The sequence below is a fragment of the Perca fluviatilis genome, chromosome 12 (assembly GCF_010015445.1).
Source record: "Perca fluviatilis chromosome 12, GENO_Pfluv_1.0, whole genome shotgun sequence".
In the NCBI taxonomy this organism is placed as follows: Eukaryota; Metazoa; Chordata; class Actinopteri; order Perciformes; family Percidae; genus Perca; species Perca fluviatilis.
The window spans coordinates 4319049-4340130 of NC_053123.1; the positions used below are offsets into that span (position 1 = coordinate 4319049).

At 41.2% G+C, this 21082-nt stretch overlaps 1 protein-coding gene across 24 annotated transcripts in view; it reads left to right on the plus strand.

Annotated features, from left to right (window-relative positions):
* Positions 1-21082, plus strand: part of lrrfip1a (leucine rich repeat (in FLII) interacting protein 1a) — a 58060-nt gene that overhangs the window by 24198 nt on the left and 12780 nt on the right. For 3 of the 24 annotated variants that reach the window (XM_039817615.1, XM_039817628.1, XM_039817639.1), the window contains exons 2-19: positions 636-722; positions 7263-7280; positions 7457-7528; positions 8590-8631; positions 9460-9510; positions 9746-9781; positions 10636-10689; positions 10764-10805; positions 10929-10985; positions 11965-12024; positions 13153-13236; positions 13933-13983; positions 14467-14544; positions 15878-15976; positions 16456-16482; positions 16624-16749; positions 17392-17463; positions 19738-19908. In XM_039817615.1, the coding sequence (XP_039673549.1) occupies positions 636-722; positions 7263-7280; positions 7457-7528; positions 8590-8631; positions 9460-9510; positions 9746-9781; positions 10636-10689; positions 10764-10805; positions 10929-10985; positions 11965-12024; positions 13153-13236; positions 13933-13983; positions 14467-14544; positions 15878-15976; positions 16456-16482; positions 16624-16749; positions 17392-17463; positions 19738-19908 (1227 nt within the window). Of the gene's footprint in view, positions 1-635; positions 723-2970; positions 3864-7262; positions 7281-7456; positions 7529-8589; positions 8632-9459; positions 9511-9745; positions 9782-10635; positions 10690-10763; positions 10806-10928; positions 10986-11964; positions 12025-13152; positions 13237-13497; positions 13543-13932; positions 13984-14466; positions 14545-15877; positions 15977-16455; positions 16483-16623; positions 16750-17391; positions 17464-19737; positions 19909-21082 lie in introns of those variants that run through there. The other 21 variants (XM_039817619.1, XM_039817633.1, XM_039817616.1 and 18 more) reach the window with 20 other exon arrangements.

Below are 21082 nucleotides of genomic sequence, written 5' to 3' on the forward strand. Positions count from 1 at the left end.
CAGTACGCGCTCTGAGAGAGGTCCTTTTAAGGGAAAGGCCGTGCTCTTGCCCGAGTTCTGAGTGGAGCAAAGGGAATGTCTGCAAATACAGAAATCTAAATGCATACACATACACATTTAGCCTACACATTTTTGCAACAGCATGTCTACACGGGGCTTAAGATTTTTTTTACAAGATTGCATTCTTCTAAATACAGTCCATGACATCTATTCAGAGTTTAAAGGACACTTGATATTCTGTGTTTATAACACTGGTAATCCAGTCCACTGTGACATACTGCAGTGCAGTGTGTTTTTTCTGCTTGTTTTACTGATTTAACGTGCTATAGTTTTAGAAGCGCCACTTCAGTGCAACTGTAAAACCCTGTACCTTTGGTTTATGGGTCACTTTATTTTTCAGGATTTGAAAGTTGCTGACATGTATTGTGCACTTGCTTCCCAGCCATTAACCGCAGAGTTCACACGTCTATTAAGAACTCTGTCAAGGAACTGGACCTCTGGTCACACACACATACGTATTCAGCATTTCTAAATGTGTGCCACGTTAACCCGGCTTAATTGGCAGCTGTCTCACTTCTCTTTTTTTCTATTTTCTCTCTCTCTTCCTATTTCTTTCTTTATCTGCCCCCCCCCAGGCCGAGGCCAGGCTGGCAGCGAAGAGGGCAGCCAGGGCAGAGGCCAGAGAGATCCGCATGAAGGAACTGGAGAGACAGCAGAAAGAGGTATAAGTCCAGATACACTCTCGCATTTAAAACTGTGATACAAGACACACCTTATGACTAACTGCCCACCGTATGGCCTAGTGGCATAGGTTGGTTTGAGTTTCATCCATGTATCACTTCATGTCTGAAAGAGTTTCCTATCTGTTGGGTACTTAATATTACCCCTAAACACAAACCGCTTAACATTGCGGTAGGTCAGCATATTTATATAGCGTTATTACATTCACTTTGTCACACTAGGTGCTGTTGTATGTATGCTGCATAGCTTGATAACGCATTACCCTAAATAACTAGAGGATTCCAGCAGTCTTGTTGGGACTTTGTTGTACCTAAAGCATTTCCTCTCTTAAGCTGGGACTCTTAAATCCCAGGGTCAGAGGTCAGAGGTCACAGGTGTTAGCAGGCTGCTGTAACTGCAGCACCAAGGAGAACTGCTGGGGATTTTTCTAGCAGTCTTTTGAAAATATTTAAAATAGATAAAAGTCCTCAAAGAGGCTCATTTAATACTCTTTCAAGAAGGGTTTGAACCTTTTCCAGTTTATCTTCGGCCAAATGAGAGAAATATTTTAAGACTTTTAATGGAAACTGGATCTGTTCTTGAAATGATGAGGTTCTGTGCTACTGTATGCTGTTTAACTCTGTATACTTTACCCAGTTGTTCTTAACCAAACTACAACAGCTATTTACATTCTGGTATCTGTAATATTTGTCTGTCTTATATTTTGGACATCATAATATCGTTATATTGTAAGTGTTGTGTTTTTTTGGTTTTAAAGGCTGCATTACAGTAAAGTGATGTCATTTTCTGAACTTACCAGACTGTTCTAGCTGTTCTGTTATCTGCCTTTAACCACTTTGTCATTGTATCCACATTACTGATGATTATTTATCTCAAGTCTAATTGTGAAAATATTTTGTCAAAGCCCAAATTGTCAACCCTACAATATCGTCGCAATATCAACATTGAGGTATTTGGTCAAGAATATCGTGATAACTGATTTTCTTCATATCACCCAGCCCTACGTAGTTAAAACTGCAGTTGAGACCTGGAGGCCTCTGACTGGGTGATTCCCTTCAGAAATTACTAGGCTTTAATCAGAAGGGCCTGCTGTGTAAAATTAAATGTATGGTACTTTTTTTATTTCAAATAACTAAAAGATTCAGTCGTTCCTTACCAATATTTAGTGCAAAAGTTACACATCGTAGATTATACAAAGACCAAAGAGACCCTAAAGCTCTGGTTTGCACCCTGTGCGACCAGCACCTTCAGTGCCAGTGTTGGCACAGGCAGTACATTCTGGTTGGTGTTGAAACAGGTGCCGAGCAGAAAAGTGTGGTTGGACTCCAGGTCACTGGTGTGTTGCTAGAGTTCTGATTTAGCACCTCTGATCTGTACCACAGGGAGCTGTGCTTTTCCTAGCTCACTTTTCTTAGCCTAGAGTAATCCCATGCACATAAACAGACTTCTGCCTCTCACCTGTCCAAATGGAACTCTAAAAGGTTGCTTATTGCTGTGTGTAACTGGAATTACATGTAACCCTGGTGGCCTTGGACTTAAATACCCCTCAACTCAGCCCTTCTTTGTAACCTTAAGGTGTTTCTTGTTGGAGAAAAGATCATAACTCTGCTAGGGGTTGGCAATATGGATAATCATAGAATATGTAATGATTTGTTGTGAGATGGATAGATGGATATATATATTGTGTGTGTAATGTTTGAATATATTGAATGAAAGTCTGAATAAATTGACTGAATGTCTGAATATATTGAACAAATGGCTGAATATATTGAATGAACCTTGAATGAATATATCTATCTATCTATCTCCCGAATCAGCAAATCTAGCGTCAGCAATTTTGAGCAATGAAGAGATTATTAACACACTGGCGAATGCATGTACGGGCCAAAACACTGGTAACGGTAACCATATCTAGTACCATTCTCCCAGTGAAGAAGTTTATTCACTTTTTCATCATGAAAGACCAAATGAAAGGAACCTCTTTGGTCAGGCAGGTCCCTTTCATCAGGCTCACTCAACACGCCTTTCATTCAATATATTCAAGTTTCATTCATTATATTCAGAATAAGATTCATTCAATATATTCAAACTTCATATATATAATATAGATTGCTTGAAATTTAACAGTTAAGAGAGACAACACTGGGAATGAATGTTTTTGGCTAATCCTGGGAATTAAATACCTGGAAAATCCAGGTTCCTCATCGGATTATTGTAAATCCTGACACAAAAAAATCCTACTCATGGATGTACCGCATTGGTCACAATGTCCTACTACAACCAGAGTTAATAAAATGGATATTTATTGTACCTCAGTTACAAACCATAAAGCAACATCCCTGACCATTGACACATTTCTGTCATCTCACAACATATTACCCATATCACACATTACCCAACCCTGTTCTTTTCCCTTCAAAAAGTACTACTTTACATCACTCAGATATATTTTACAAAAGAGATTTGTTTTTTATCATTATGGCAAACCCTTTTCCCATTAAGGTATACTGGGATAATCCGCAATCCAGCAGCACTCACTTATTCAGCAATCAAAACACAGGTGGTGAGTCCCAACAACAACAATCTACATGTGCACACATACACATAAACCAGTCATACGCACTGGATTAAGGGTCATTGTTAAGCCGCGTCTGGTCAGGGTGTGAGTGTGTGTGCATGTTTGCGTCCCTTAAACCCTTTAGCCGAGTTCTAAAGTAGCTTAGCAGGTTGCGTTCCTTGGTCCAGCCTACAGTTGGAGCAGTGGTTTGTTGTTACCGTGTTGACATGAGCGATGGGTCGCTGCACTCTCAACCGCCGCCAAAACTTTTGGATGTTTTCTCACACACTGAAGACAGGACTTAGGGGTGGATTATCGTCTGTATAGCAGCAAACAGGAACCGTGTGGTTGCCTTCGTTGTTCTGATCTCAAATCCCAGTGCTCCATCCCGCCGTAATCCTGCCTACATGACCAGCCGTAGTCTTACCTACTGACTGCTGAAGGATGCAACCTGTCCTGGTCCCCTGAGGGCAGCAGGACGGCCGGGCGTCGGGTGGCAGGGAGGGGGCTGAGGGCTGCCCTCACCGGGCGCCCAAGAACCCCTCCAATCAAGAAGGGGAGCTCGGTGAGTAGAATAGAAAGCATGTGAGCTGATTGTGTAACTTTTTGCCTTGCTCACCTGCTAATTGGGTGTCCAGACTTGTAATTGGAGATAAGTAAGCAGACCCAGATCCCTCCAGTCGGTTGGTGATCTGCTCTGCACTATACTTTGATCTTTTTTTGCCACGTTATGATCTTGCACGTCTCAATTCTCACGATTGTCAGTAAAAGTGGAAAATGACATATCTATATTTCGTTTTTTAAATTGATGGCATCTTTTGTAACTAGATGTCGAAGGTCAAGACTGAGGGAAAAGTCAGACCTCATGTAGCTCAGAAAGTTGCTATGGATTCATTTTGGAGAGCTATTGTTCTAATAATGGAACAAAAGGGAATATTGAATGCAGTAATAATGTGAAATTGGTGCATTACATTGTTCTTGTACTTTTGACACCGTAATGCATCACCCCACCATTCATGGTAAGATTTTACAAATAAGTCAGACCTCTACATCTCAGTGTCACCTGCTTGGACGTGTGGATGACTTTGTTTTCATGACTAGACCAGGTGCAGCAAATGGCAGAGCTATGCAGAGCTAGCCAGTGTGGGGACATGAACTTTCATCTCGACTGAACCTGAAAATGGAGAGGTTAAGTGGCCGTGCTCCCATTGATTATCTGGCAGTGCTGTTGTTCCTGAAGTGATGCACTGTACAAAAGGGTCAGCTATGAGTCATCATCTGAAAGCCAGAATTACAAAGCAGCCAATCCATATATTGGGCAAGCATACAGTGGAGACAGTGGTTGAGTGGTAGTAAATCTGGATTAAAGTGCTGAACCGTTGGGATGGAAAGTGCAGCAGTAAGGGTCAGTCAGTTCAATTAGTTGTGACATTACAGTTAAAGGGCAGATGTCTTCACTGTATGAAGCTGATTGTGGTCGTTGCCGTTGTTCTTGTAAATAATGTGTCCGTGTCTGTCACCAGTCACATCAGTAAAAAGAACAAAGCACGAGACGGCTACAGATTTACTGAAACACAGTAGTCTCATTTCGACCCCAGGTTCTAGGGTCTTTTTAATCAACTAAAAGCCCATTGTTGTCTTTGTTTACACTGCGGTCTAAAAAAACGTGAAGATTAGGTAAATTAGTGCGCTAATGTATAGTAACGTGTAACATGACGGGATGAGGGCTGCTGGTGATCGCAGGGGTAAACAACCCTGCAGTTCAGTGTGCCCGCCCGTTTCATCTCACTGTGCTTTAGATCGTCAGATAAACGATCTAAAGCATAAACCATAAAAAAATAAGGTTTTATTTCTCTCATTCACAGCATCTCTCTCTCTCTCTCTCTCTCTCTTTCTCTCATGGTGATAAATCAATACTAGAGTAGCCTACTTCCGTGTTTACTGCTGCACAGGTATGAATGAAATCCAGAGGAGAAGAATCAAACTAAAATGCGTCTCCACAAAATCATCTGAGCATTTGATGGTTATTTATTTGTGCTTTAAAACGCAACCGCTGTGAAAACACTCAATCAGTTGAGTAGGAAAGCCTACAGCAAAGCCCAAATTCACTTTTAATGTTATCAAACAAAGAGAAATGTTCTCCTCTCCTCCTAAAATGGTAACAAAGCGATAGGAGTATTTCCTTGTTTTATGAATGAAGCAAGCCGTGCTGTGTTTGTTTGATCAGTCAGTGACGGTAATCCTTGCATACCCCACCCCAAGGTTCCTGTACTTTTTGGGACTTTTGGGGGGTTAAAAAGTAGAGTTGTTCCGATAGCAGTGTGGGTAAATGTGGGTATCGGCGAGTCTAGCGCCTATCCGATACCACATTGTCATAGGATTTATCAGCTCATTTATGCTTTACAGGAACAACAACACGTGTCACGTGGTCACAGAGATGACAAAGAAGTGAGATGGCTCACTCGTTACCTTATTTCATCATCGGTTCTGGGATAAAAGGAACCCTGCGTCTTAATTCCATGATGAAAGTAGCCAACGAGGCAATATTTTACACTGGAATATCCCACCAGTAAAAATGTAAGTCCAGGCATGGCAAAGGGGAATACAAAGGAGGATGAACTGCAGCGGCAAACTTTAGAATCCGCATTCCATCGATGGGATAAATTCTACAAAGACAGCCTAAAAGCGCCAAAGATAACCGACAAACAAAGTCAAATTCATTATTCAGGAAGACCAACCACTTGGTTTGTTGAAAACGTGGGATTTTGCCGCCTAATGGAGCATTTGGAGCCATGGTACAGTTTGGCAGATCGCAAATATATCTCCAAAACTGCCCTCCCCAAAGTATACGATTTAATGTAAGCTACAAGGCATGCAGGCTTCTGTTTTACACTGTAATTGTAATTATTTTTTAATGTTTAGTTTTTGAGTTGCTGTTGCACTACACTTTTATACTGTTACTGTTCTATTTAAAACGTCTTATTTACTGAATTGTGGCTGCACTTCATTTTCTTTAAATATTTTTTAGATTATTTATCTAAAGTTCTTTTTCAGTTATGACTGACAGTCAAGAAATAGTTTGGCACATAACCCCCCATAAAACCACCACATGCAATTTTTACACTTAGGTTTTTGTAGCGATTAAAAAAACAAAATACAACATGTTAGAGGATAGCTTCACAATTGTTCTAGTCAGTCTTAAAACAACAGTGAAGTGGCCATATCAACATTTTAACATGTTTAGTTTTTAGCTTACTGTAATTATTCCTTCTGCCTATACTGGAGGACCGTGGATTTTGTCGCCCATCAGGGATCTTTTATTTTGTAATGGTAATTAAAAGGTATTATTCATATGGGCACCTGTAGTAAGACTTAAAAATATGAACCTTTTCTTGACCCAGTGAGCTTTAGAGGTGCTGGTAGGCTGATTTACGTTTGGACCGAGCCAGGCGGTTTGTTTATGCTAAGCTAACTGGCTGCTGGCTGTAGCTTCATAATTCACAGACATAAGAGTGGTATCAAATTTCCCATTTGAACTTTCTGTAAAAAAAGAGAACGAGTATTTCCCAAAATGTCGAGCCATTACTTTAATGGACAATATAATAAGAGTATTTAGGTTCTGGGGGTTAATAATCACGTTCTTTGAATGTGATCACAGCTTAGCAGGCTCCTTTGTTGGGTATTTTCTGGCACAGCTTTCTGCCACTGATACCAACCTAAAGGAACCATGGGAAAATGCCTGGTAACCCAGTCTCATAGGACCTCAGCCAATCTCCAGTGAACTCTGTGTGTTCTTGAGTCAGTTGCTATCGGTCCTGATGTGCAGCAGGGTACTTCACATTCCTGAGCACCCCTCATTAGCAGAAACCTGCCTCATGTCTTTATCTGTTTATTTTTTCTCCCTCTTTCATGTTTGATATCCTCCAATCTGTCTCTCCTACCTCTCATCGGTGTTGGTGTGTAGATCTTTCAGGTGCAGAAGGTAGGCCTCCTCTTGCTCATTTCCACCTCGGACATCATTTGATATAAGCATGCTTTTGCAATTATTCAAGGCGTATGCTTCAAATTGTAACCAAAAAAAGAATGGACGTCTGTTACCTATGTTCTGTTTTCTGAGCTTTTTTTTTTTTTTTGCCCTCATTTCCTGTCTCTTCTTAGAAATATTATGGCTTGAACACCAAAATAGATGACCGAGCGGACAGCAAATGGGGAGATATTGAACAATGGATGGTACAGTTTCTGTGCTGTGATGACTACCACTAAAACTATACCTCCCTTTATACTAAATACTACGCATGCGTCTCTCTGCCCCTGTACATACTTTGAAGCTTTTTTTCCCTGTTGTTTAGTCTGTTGGAAGCATTTGCAGAGTGCCGAGTCTGCCTTTGAATTCCAGATTATTCCCGTTAAGCCTTTTTTACAAAATAACGGCTTACAAAGAATCAAAGCTTGGCCATTAATGATAATCCACTTATTCAAAGGAGCAGGGTGCCCGTTTGGCTTTGAGTCAGCCTGACCATCTGCCCCATTGGTGTGAGACTGCATGGGATTTACTGTGCTGATTTGACCACTTTAGTCACTTGGTTTGAATTGTCCCAGACCATCAGGAGTTTGTAACACAGCATGAGGATACTTATAGTGTGTGTGTGACTTGTAACTTGACTAACTGTGGTGTTTTTGTTTATTAAAGTAATTCATTTTAAGTAAATCGCACGACTGTATGTTGCAATTTGAGGTGACAGTGTTTTGCTACATGGGTGTCTCAGTTCAGTAGTTAGTTGGCTGGATTACTGGCTCAGAGCGATGGTTTGAAGAACATGCATGCCTGATTCTGTAAACAAGTGTGCACTTCTCTATCAAGTAAAACATGATCTGGATTTGTTTAATGCAGGCATTGTACAAATGTGTTGAAATGAACCAAAAAGCAGCCGATGTATCCTCTTTGTTTGCTTACATTGTGGTGTCCAATTTTGTCTACATGTCTTCATTGCTACCAAATATTATCATATCACCCGATTGAATGACTATCCTGGCCCAAATTACCGCAGTATACCACAAATCTCATGATCCTAAAATTAAAACTGGTTTTGAGTGAGTTTAAAACAATCATTTTGGCTGGAATGACAACATGCAGTTTGTGATTGGAGTGGACACCACAGTGAAGACTGAAGTCATTTTGTAGCTCCCTCATCCATCTGTCTCGTTGATCTTTGACATCTCTCTCCGTCTTCTTCACCCTTCACCTCCTCTCTTCTCCATCTGCACCCCTCCCCTCGCCCTCCCTCATCCAGGAGGACAGTGAGAGATACTCACGTTCTTCACGGATACAAACGGTTTGTAGCTCTCCGCTGTTTCCATCTCCTCATGCCTTTCCTCTGCAATCGTGTCCTCCACCACTCGTAAAATGTTACATGAAATACATGAAAATGTCTTGGGAGACCACAGGGAGCAGGCTATTATATGGGGTTAGCCTCAGGTCCATAGATCCATGGCAACACTTTGTCCATCGTAAAGTTTAGCTGTTGTTGAGTTTCATTGACATTGATTTAAAAAAATTAAATAAAAAAGGGCAAGTAGAAGTGATTGGAGTTACAGTGTTGGTGATAACAGTATTTGAGTTAAAAAGAGAACCTATGCTGAGTAAAAGAAAAAAGAGATCACTATTCTGGATTTACTATGTACAGGACAGGCAATTCCACCCTTAACCTTAAATAATGAATAGATATTTTTTTTATTTTTTTTTTACCTGTCCTTTAGTAGCTACTAGCCTTAGCTAACTACGCTAACAGACTCTGTGTGTACCATATCTGCTGTATCATAAAGCCCTGAAGTAAATCAGTCATTTTGAGATGTGATGTTTCATGATTTCTTTGCCATTGTTTTTTTTCCTTTGATTTTCCACAAGAGAATTTCTGTAAATGGCTTTTATTTTTTCTCATCTCAATAAAAACAAAGGCCACCTTAAACACATATCAGATCTTTATCGTTCTCAGGAGGAAACGCTGTTCATTGAACCACGTGTGGTTGCAGCAGGACACGTCCTGTCACGGTCCACTGACTGTTCACTCTCATTGTTGACATTTAAAACGCACACACACACACACTCTGACCATTTTCCAAACCCTAACCATCCATTTCCATCTGTCCACTCTCTCACACAGCTCTCAGACGACGATGAGCGGATGTCAGTGGGAAGCCGGGGCAGCGTCCGGGTCAGTATCACTCAAACAGCACGTGCATTCAATATCCAAAGGCTTTCTTTAAACCTGTGTTTTCCCTTTTCAATTATTATCAAATACCTTGTTGCGTTTTGATTCACCAAGATGGACCTGTCCTCTTGAACCTTTTGGTTATGTGGAGGCAGTGTGTCTGTCTACTGTAACCTAACAAGGTGCTGTCGGTGTGGTGGCACTTGTTGATGATGATGATTATGTGTCTTTTGCACAGTCGGATCTTGATGCAGTTGGGGCTTATGGCGGAGGGGTAAGGGTTGTATTCTTGGAAGATGCCCTGTGGATGAGTTTTTAACCCCGCTACCTGAACATGTGTTGTGTGAATGAGTCGTCGTTTGACTAACTGCTGGTTCAGAGAGCTCAAAGCATGGAGTAAATCTAGGAAGTCTTATCCTTGTGATGAAATTACTGTAGACATGGGGTTTTCATAGAAGGAATCAGAGTCCTATGCATATCTCTTTTATAATAGAAAGCATGCTTGTGTGCTTAATTTTTCTTAATTGAGTTTTATATTCTGTTCATTGAATGCACGTGTGAAAGTGTGTCAAAGTCTTATAATTGTATAGGTTGTAAATATACGAAAGTGGACTAACTTGAGTTGTTTGATCCTATCAAGTTGTCATGTTCGGCCGTGTACTTGTTTTTGCGGTTGTGAAGGAACATTGACTGCCTTGGAGTCGGTTAGGTTGAAATTTTCACAAAAAGAACACTGTGTGTTATAGAGCTTTCATTCTCCAACCAAAACACAGCCCGCACTATTTTAGGCTCTGTTATGTTTCCAAATGTTAAGTGCCATTTCTTCTGTGCTATGTAATGTGGAAAAACTTCTTCATACTAGTCATTCTCATGGCCGTATGAGATCCAGGATATTTGACTATGTCAGTTTATTAGCGGAATCGGTTGGTTTTGTCAAATAACTTCATGTTAATACATTGTGGCCTTTTTGTATGCTCTTTACCAGTCTGGTCAGTGTGTTGCTTGGGCTTTTTTCTATTAACAGTAACTGTAATGATAATGTTGTTACTGTAGAGAGGTGAGAAGAGAATTGTCCAGATAGCGTGCTTTCACCCTTCACTGTTCTCCCTCTCTTTCTCTCACTCTAAGGACTCCTCGTCACATAAGAAGTCAAAGAAAAAGAAGAAACATAAGCACAAAGATGTATGTAAAAGCTCAACCTGTAAATGCACGAGTGGCCTCCGGTGTTTCTCACAGTTTGTGTTCTTTATTCGCAGAGGAACGGCTGTGATGATGATTACAGTGTAATATCCAGCAGGGTTAGTAGCTGTGTGCTGTGAACTGATTGTACAGACAGACATTTGGTCTGTTGTGGAATGTACACTGGCAAATGTCTAAACGACCTGTCACTCATGAGCCTCCTTTTTTTCTCATGCTGTCAGAGCTCCAGACTCAGTGATGAAAGCCGAGTGTCTCGCGCCTCCAGGCTAGACCTAACGGTGCGTGTCGTTGCCCTCTCTCAACCTTGTACTGTAGCTGTCCAAAGCATTATATAGCTTAACTTTCACTTTGATGAACCAGATACAACTGCATTGTGTTGAGGGCAAACCGTTCTGTTTGACACTATAGTGCAGAGTGTAACTTTGCTTTGATTTTGGAGGCAGAAATCTCATTTATTTAGAGGCAAACTGCAGTGAAGCCAAAAAAAAAAACAATCAGTATATCACATTTCACTACTATGCAGAGAGGAAAACATTCTCATCAATTTAATAATCTGAAGGGATTTCTTTGTCTTTAAAAAAATCTCTTGAAGATGACCACATTTCCCCAATTCCCTTCCCTGTACTCCACTGGTTTGTGCACAATAATTCAATCTCCAGGGGCAAATGAATAGGACTTGCCTATAGAAGGCAGCAATATGCCATAGATAGAAGCCTGCTTGAATTAAAACAAGATGAACAACTGGCAGCATTAAATGACGGAGGGGGGCTGCTTATAAGTCTATATAAATAAAGCTCCCTTGCCTTGCTTAAACATAGAGTATAGAATAATAAATGGCTGAGACATTTTCATTACATTTCAATTTCATTTCATTCGTGTAGAAGGAAGAACCGAAACTGCTCAACACAAATGATGTAACGTTTTATTTAAAAAGCCTCTGCAGGCTTGTGCTAATCTACATGGCTTGATAACCTGGTTCTTCGATTTGACCTAATTATTTCTACCTCTGACGTACTCATTTAACTGCATGGCAAACCATGTATACCATATATATATATATATATATATATATATATATATATAAATACACACACACACAGAGTATAATATAGTGTATCAGCATGTGATGTGTCAATAGGTTGAACCTGGGTGATGCTGAACCAGAGCTGTGTGCTGTCAGATGGATGTGTTGAGACTGACATTGAGTGTTTGAGGGGTTGGTGTTTGATGTTGTCCCCTGTGCTCCCCGTCCCTCAGAGCTCCAGACTAAGTGATGACACCCGGGTGTCCCGGGCCTCCAGATTAGACCTGCAGCCGGTGGGTGGCACTGCACCGGAGACTGTGTGTTTTTTCTCATGCCACTAACGGCCTTTGGTGCACACGTCCCTTACTGTCTAAAGTTGTGTTCATTAACAAAATGAGTTGTAATGTCCGCTTGCTTACGACCTGTTTGTTTTTATTGAAATATCATTTTTCTTAAGGCTCGTAGTGTACTGCTAAACATTTTTTAATCAAGTAGTCCTTTGTTATACTAAAGAATACATGGAGGTGCATGTTTTGTGTCTTTTCTACAAGACTTCCTCATTGTTGTCGAGTCTTTGTGCTGTATATTCCCAGAGATGTCTAGTCACAGTGGAGACAGTACTGTGGCTTGTTTTAGAAAATCATCTGTTCTGGGTCGCAACAATCTTTGCTATGTCAGTTCAGCCATTTGGCAAGCATGCTGATTGCCTATGTGTTCTGTGTATTAAAAACAAGCTACAGTCATGACTTCCAGAGATGAAGGACAGGTGTAGGGCTGTACCCAATAGTTCAAAGCTTTATTTATAACGTTGACATTCAAATTCTAAATCAACATTTGAATGCTGTCATGCCATTCTGTTTAAACCCGGTATTTCACCACAGTTTCAGATAAAGATTAGGCTACATTAATATTGATATTGTAGAAATAAATTCCACTGGCTGCTTAGGATAGTTTCTGACTTGTGTGATCCAAACATTTCCAATAACTCCAGAGCATTGTTCAGTCTAAAAAGACATTTTATTAAAAAAGATGGATGTAATCACTTCCAAAATTCACGTTACCCAATGCAACTGTTTTAACAGAGGTGTCTAGCAGCAATCTAGCAGCACCGCAAATTCTATTTATATCCATTCACAAATTGAGTTTTTCTTATTTTATTTTTATTTATTTTTTGGAGTGATGATGTTGTATGAAGTATGACGACAGACATTAAACGCTTCATTCGAAAACCTCCGTAGAAGCTCAGAATGTACAAAAATGCCATTTGGTACAGCCCTGGTCAGTTGCAAGTTACACTTTGGGTCAAGAGTTGGGTGACTATTTCAAAAATGTTCTGAACTTTCTATCCTTTTTCCTCAATCCCATCTCCCTCCTCTTCTTGGCTTTACTCTCGCTTCTTTCTTCCTCTTATCTCATTCCAGGCGTCTTATGCTTCCTCTGACTTGTACGGCTTCAATGGTCTGTCCACTTCCAGAAAACCAGGTTCAACTTTCAATGGTTACCAGGTCTGTACACAGACAAATGCCCGACAGACACATATGTGTGATGTAAACGCTTGCAGGGAAAAGGAACCTGCATACAATGTTGTTGCTGCTCTGTAGCTGCTAGACCTTCCACCTCTCTGTGGAGAGGGACAAGACAAAAAAGAATGTCTCCACGAGAACAAATAAAGTTCAATTATCGTTCTTTCTCGTGTTCTCACAACCTGCTCCAAGCTGCTGCCTTCTAAACCCCATCCTTACTCCCGACTTCATCCTCTGTTACAGTTCAGCAGGCCACTCAGTCAGATCACCCAGCAGCTCTATCGTTGGGTCGGTTGCATTCATTTCCAGCTTACCTTTTACCCACAATAACTTCTACGCAGTGTTAAGTAACACCGCTATTTATCCTTCACTTACAGCAGTGTTCTTAAAAACATCTGAAGCTGAGCTTGTCTGTCTTTAGAGGAAATCATTTGACCATTAAGTTCGAGGGCTTTCAGTGAAATGCCTCATCACTTTTTAAATTCACTTTGCATTGATGTCAGTCACTGTGCACTTCAATTCTGAATGGAGCCACATATCAGGCACTGAAGGCAGGTTGTGTGTTTTTTTGTTTTTTTTGCCAATGAGTAGTAAAGCATGTCATTGTGTGTTAACAAGGCTGAAGCATGAGCATACTGCTTACACTGTATGTGTTTGTGTGACGCGTCACATGTGCAGAGCGCCTTGTATGAAGACTGCAGCGGGTCCCAGCGAGTTTCCAGCTCTCATGTAAGACTTCCTTTGAGTCGTGGCCTTGTTGGTTGGTTTGAGGCACCAGAGAGTGACCTGGTTCGTGTGGAAAGTGGTTTCTGTTCCTGGATTGATCATATTGACCGTTATAGCAAGAGTGCATATAAGTTCAGTGTGAACTTGAGTCTAGTGTGAGAAAATGGAATGTGCCGTGTGTGAAGTTTGCTTTAGTTTTGTTCTCACATGAGCAACGCCTTCACCTTGAGTGTTTTTTGTTTTTGTTGTTTTTGCTGCTGCTGCATGGGAGTTGTTTTGGAATTAAATGTAATTTGATTTTAATTTCTGTGAGCTGTTAAAAATGGGATTCAGATGTACATTTTACATTAAGCAGATTTTGATTAAGGCATCAGTCCCGTCCATCATGCAGCTGCTACTAGTACTATGAGATGGAGTATGTGCATGCTTAGGTTTGTGTTGGTCCCCAGGTGCAGACAGAAACATAACGCTGTGTTTTCTCTACAGCCTCTAGAGTACACTAGTTATCGCAGCTCCGGCTCCAGAGTTTCCTCCAGGGCCGGTTCGGCCCGCGCCAGCCCAGTGGTGAGCCATTGCCCCCACCCGCCAGACACCCTGCTAATAACCCCGGGTTTAAATCATACATGATGATCTGTGATAGGGCTGCACTATATGAGGAAAATATGCGATAACGTTGTTGAATATTGCGATAACGTCACATTTTAAATAAATAAAACCGATATTAAAATGTACTCAGTTCTGCCTTTTTGCTGCTTTCAGTATTCTGCTTAAATACATCAAACTACTTGTTAAATAAAAAAAAAAAAACGGAAAGGAAAGGAAATTATTTCCAACATTGATTTATTGAACATTGAACTGCACTCCAAGGGCACCATTTAAAAAATGTTAACATTTTAAAGCGCAGATTTCTACTGATCCTCTCTTTCAACTAACAAAAAGAATTGTTTATTGCACTGTTGATCTTGTGATCGAGATAAATAAACAGTTTATTGTGCAGCCCTACTTTGTAACCACAAGTCTATGACTCCATTTACTGAACTAACTTATGAAAGACATAACAGCCATCATGCACTTACACTACAGCATTTGGTTTATGATTTACGGTTTGATTTCAAGACATTAGACTGTGTTCATTCTGGATGTTATGGTGACTCAGACTTGGCATGGTGTGAAGAATTTGGAAACGTTTGAAACATTGTGCACTGTGTGCAGAGTACAAGCAGGTATTTCCTGGTGGACCTGTATGGTGCAGTCGTTACAGGATGTTAATGTTTTGTTGATGTTAATATTAATGTTTTAGTCAGTGAGCCATGAATTGAAGCTCAGAAAAGCATTGAACTCCCTGCAAGTCACTCAGGTTAAGACACTCCCATTAATGCCTGAAATATTACCATGGAATGCAAGTCTGCCAAGTGTGTATTCATCAATCCTGCTCCCAGTTTTAGACAAAAGTTTTAAAAGTTTTTGGGATTTAGATATCCATTGATTGATCAGTCACCATCTGAAGAACCAGTTTGCTATAAAACTAAATCTTGTATTTTGTAATCTTGTATTTTACCAGTTACTACTGTTTGGTGTCCGTTATTGACACGGAGTTACCGTGACTGAGAAACTTGGTACATTATCTTCTCCGATACATTCTATTTTGGGACAGCATATTATAATATAATAATATATACAGTCTCCATAAAAAAGAGGAAGGACCTGAGGTATCAAAATTAGATTTAAGAGTAAAGATGATCTTTTTAGTCTTGTTGAGCACTAATGAGGAGTTGTACATTATTATCCACTGTCTCAACTTCTTCATATGCTTTTCTTAACATGAATTCCTCAAAGTGTTGACCTGCTCTGTTTGGCTTCTTTGTTGTTGTGTTCTGCCCTCTGGTGGCCGATGCAGGACAACTGCAGCTCTGTTGCCAGTTTTTTGAGGAGTGCGGCCAATAGCAGTGGCCTCCACCGAGACCTGGACGATGTTACTATTCCTGACTTTTCTGATGTGAGTCGCCTTGCACCCGCACGAGGCCGAGCCTGTGATGTGAGCAGAGTTCTGCTTGGTTGCTCTTTTTTTTTGCCACCCGTCCTTCCTTTTTGTGCACTTCACCCCACAAGGAGGGCTGATTGTGTGCTGTGTTTGTATCAGGGGTCAATGTGTGTGTTGACTGTGTGTGTGGAAACCAAAGATGGCCTCTAGTTTGAAGTGTATTTTTTAACACATGATCTGTTATGGGTTACAATGTGAGACTGGTGTTATATTTTGGTTATTGTAACTTCTGCAGGAGTGTTTACGCCTCCCCTACTAACTGTTTGCACGGTGTTGTATATCAAAACAAACTTGTGCCTTTTCTCAATATGTTCATTCAGCGGCTGTAGTGAGGTTTTTGGAACTTCCTTCCTTTCCTCCTCAGTTGATCTTCTCGGCCCTGCGGCCTCCACATCACCCTCGGTTTGACCTGACTGTTTCATTTGTCTCAACAGGTGGAGGACAGAGATTATCTGGAGAAGGTGAGTGGCTCACGTCACCAGATGCTGTGTATTTTGTAACTCGAGATGCATCAGTTAATAAAGAAAAATAAGTGGAAGTGTTGGTATGTATTTAGTTTTTCGTGCTAAAGAATACTAAAAATGAATGTTCTTCTTCCTCAGGGATCTCGAGCAGCTTCTGCTTTAACAGCAGCAACCCTCCCCTCCTTAGGCGGGACGTCCTCGCGGAGAGGAAGCGGCGAGACGGCTATAACTGTAGATGCAGAGACGTCTATACGAGAAATCAAGGTAAAGCTCAAGACACCTAGCGTCCTACAAACAGAAGGGACATTTCCTTGTGGATTGTGGTTTGCGTTTATCATGCAGGGTTATGGGATCATAAAATCATCACGAAAACAAGACTTTATTTGCACAATAATGCAGACAATAAAGAACGTGAGCCAGGTTATGCTTACAAATGTACATCTCAGACATATGATGTGTGTATTATATGGACAATTAACTTAAACATGTAATATGGTAGCAACCAATTGTCAGTCATATAGTTAACATCACATTTTCAGCTTCAACTAGAAGTATTCAGTGTAGAAGAGAGAAACAGTCAATTTTCTACCCAGACCTGCTTCATTAAGCCACAAGACATGATGGAGCACGAGTCTCCCATTGCAGAAAAACTGGATCTTACTCTTGTCCTCTAAGAAGTTACACTAAATATGGAAAGGAGTACATGCCACAGACAGACTAAGGGGACTTTTCTTTGATCTAAGGAATGTTCTCCTATGAAGTTCCTTGCTGTCCGTGCCATTTTCCTTCTTTCCACAAACACTTGTGTTGTTGTTCTCCTTGGCCGGTCACCAAACTTTGTGCGTCCCGTTCTCTGACGCTGTCACACTGCGCTTCTCTGCTCCCTGCTGCTACACTCTTGACCAGGAGATTCATGAACTGAAGGATCAGATTCAAGATGTGGAAACCAAGTACACGCAGAACCTAAAAGAAGTCAAGGTATAAGCCCGAGACCCTCCCAACTCCAAGCTCACTATTAACTAATAAGTTTGGTGTCTAACTTCCTCTGGTTATTTTGGAGTTGTTACTGCTACAGTGGGTCAAATATGCAGTAATACAGCATGTGCAACCAACTCACTGTTACATTACCCAAATGGCACAGTGCATACAGTTGTTGTGGATTCTGTGTTCTAAGACTCTAGATCCTCTAAAGATCAACAAACCAATTGACAATGTGATAACTGAAGGCTTTTAAATGGAGACTGAAACAGAGAAACACCCATTCAAATTGACCGTATAACTGCAGTTCTTATGTGATGCCCAAATGCCGTGTCAGCATTATTTCTCATTTCTCTTCCACTGGGCAGATGTTTCTAACTTCAACTGTTGATCTAACTGGCATAGTTGCACCTGCATGCTGCATGTCGTGTGTGTGTGTGTGTGTGTGTGTGTGTGTGTGTGTGTGTGTGTGTGTGTGTGTGTGTGTGTGTGTGTGTGTGTGTGTGTGTGTGTGTGTGTGTGTGTGTGTGTGTGTGTGTGAGTGACATGTTATGGGCCCTATTTAACGATCTGAAACGCAAGTATGAAACGCAAAACGCAAGTAGCTTTGTGGGCGGATCTCGGGCGCTGTTGCTATTATACCGGCGGGATAAATGACTCTTGCGCCCGACGCAAATCTTAAATGGGTTGGTCTGAAGTAGCTAGGTGTGGTTTGGGCGTAACGTGCAATAAACCAATCAGAGCGTCATCTCTCATTCCTTTTAAGAGCAGGCGCGCTTGTTCCATGGCGGATTGCTATTATGACGACTGATTTGCCTGGCGCACGCCAGCGGGAGCTGCCGATGCGAGATGCGGCAAAGTAACAAATGCCCGTCTTGTCCGGGTGACGATGTTGCTGCGGCCTCTCGGGTGCATCTCCTCAAGTCTGGAGAGGATTGCTGCAGCCATGGAGCGTGGGCCTCCAAACGCACCACCTGCACCTGTTGTGCCCCTTCCTCTTCCCCCCACTCCATCTCCGTCCACCCGCTCCATCAGGAGCACATCGCGCATTACTCCCGGGCCAGATTCCGCCGTAGTTCAACATCACGTCTCCTTAAGTCCTCTAATATTTCCTCATTTATGTCATCAACACATCCATGATTCATGGAAATGTTGTGTAAAACACAACAAGCCACAAAGAATGCTGCGACTTTTTGAGGATTGTACTGTAAAGTGCCTCCTGATCTATCCAAACACCTGAAGCGCATTTTCAGTAATATTTTCCTTTGTAATTATGTATGGTTTGCAAAAATGGGAACTGCTGCATCCATTTATATGAGAGAAGTGTATGCGCGTTGTGCACACGCTACATTATGGCCACAAGCAGCCCCTAAAATAGCATCCGAATAACGCCACTGACTTTAGACCAGGTTTTTCCTGGTCAGTGGCGGAATTGTTTTCTGAAACTGCAGAATAGCACAAAGTAACGTTTGCGCCGGAACACGCCTCCTCTTTTCGCTGAACCGCCCCCAGGAGCGCAAATACAATCCCTAATTTACCGACGTGCGTCTGTGGAGGGAAAAGTCCGCTGTGCGTCGGGTGCAAAATAGGAATGATACATGCGTCGGTGTACAAAGGCAACTGCACGGAGTGCAAGATAGGGCCCTATGGGTTACAATGTCAGACTCATGTTATGTTTTGGTCATTTTAACTTCTGCAGGAGTGTTGACGTCTCTCCTAACTGTTTGCATGGTGTTGTATATCAAAACAAACTTGTGCCTTTTCTCAATATGTTAATTCAGTGTGTGTGTGTGTGTGTGTGTGTGTGTTGTATTTATTGACTTACATTTCCACTTACAATGGTTTACAGTTGTGAGATACATATTAGTATACTGACTTCCATATACCTCCTTGCATTCCCTGATTCTTTGCCGGCTGCATCCATCTGTTACTCCAGTCATATAGACTGTGATGTTGCGCTAACACAAAAATCCCTTCATCCCGTCATTTTCTTTAGTCTGTTGCCCAAAGGTACATTATCTCTCCAAGCTAACGTTAGTCAAAGTGTTGACATATGAAAGCATCAAACATGCATTTTAGATGAATGAGATGCGAGTATATCCAGCTGTTCCTCTTCCCCATTTGCTCAGCGCCGGGGTTTTCTACCCGGAAATTATTGTAAACAAAGTACGGAAGGAGGAGGAAAGCATGACTCTGCAGTACTGTTTAAGGACATGCTATATCTGAGCCAGCACCTGTTGTATTCTTCTATTCCCTATAATGTCATGACATTAGGATGTATTAGTAGAAGTGGAGGAGAAGTACCGTAAGGCCATGGTGTCCAACGCCCAGTTGGACAACGAGAAGAACAACCTGATGTACCAGGTGGACACGCTGAAAGACTCGCTCATGGAGCTGGAGGAACTGCTGTCTGAGTCGCGCCGCGGATATGAGGAGAAAGTCAAGGTACAGCAGGCAAACACGCAGTCAAGAGACTTTCAAACGGAGAGTGTTATAGAACTAAGGCATATGTTGTTTTACAGTAGAAAGTAAATCTAGAAATTGTAGGATACCTCTCCTTTTTCAATGCCAGTACAGTTTAAAACAATGCTGGCACCCTGGAAGTAACACACCTCACAGGAGCTCCTTGCTAGTGTGAAGTTTTGCAGTTACTAATTTACGTAAGCTGGTTTTCACAACCTCTTAGCTGTCTTTATGGAGCACCCCTCCATTCTGTAGAGGCCTCCAACATTCAAAGTATATGGAATTTGGTTTTAAGGGTGTATTGTGGAAGGAGGAAAGAAGAAAGACTTTTCTTTGATAATCTGCCGACCACAAAGCCACTACCATTTTAAAAAAAAGAAATAAAAAATAAAAAAGAAATGCAGAGACTTTAAACTTGTATGCAGAGAACTTGTAGTTTATAAAGCTTTAACATCCTAAATTCAAAGGATAATTTGAATGTGGTCACACAGGCACTACAACAGTTTCTATTTGGCAGTTAGATTTGAAGTCCTTCATGTTGAGTTTCCTACAACCCTTAAATGCATCAAGTGTTTTGACGAGGTCTCAGAACACTTTTCTTATAGAAGACGTGAGAGGATAAATGATCAACTGTAAGGTGAAGCTGGACAAAGTAGAGCTCACGTTACACCAAAGTAGAGCTCACGTTACACCAAAGTAGAGCTCGCGTTAGACCAAAGTAGAGCTCGCATTACACCAAAGTACAGCTCTAGTTACACCAAAGTAGAGCTTGCATTACACCATAGTACAGCTCACGTTACACCAAAGTAGAGCTTGCATTACACCAAAGTAGAGCTCTCATTACACCAAAGTAGATTTCGTATTACACCAAAGTAGAGCTCGCATTTTAGTTGAATCAGTTAATATTGTTAATCCAACGCACAGTTGCTCTGTTTGACTCTACAACTTCACAAATGCAGTAAAACAACATTATATTGATAAATAAGGACATGCAATAGATATCAATATATCAATATATCTGCCAAATGGTGACTTCAACGCACAAAACACAGTTCTCCGACTGACCGCTGTTCTGTTCTGACAGGATCAGGTTAAGACATTGCACTTGACAGCGATGGACTAAGTTTTCCTGTAATGTTTTTTGTGTGTATGAGAT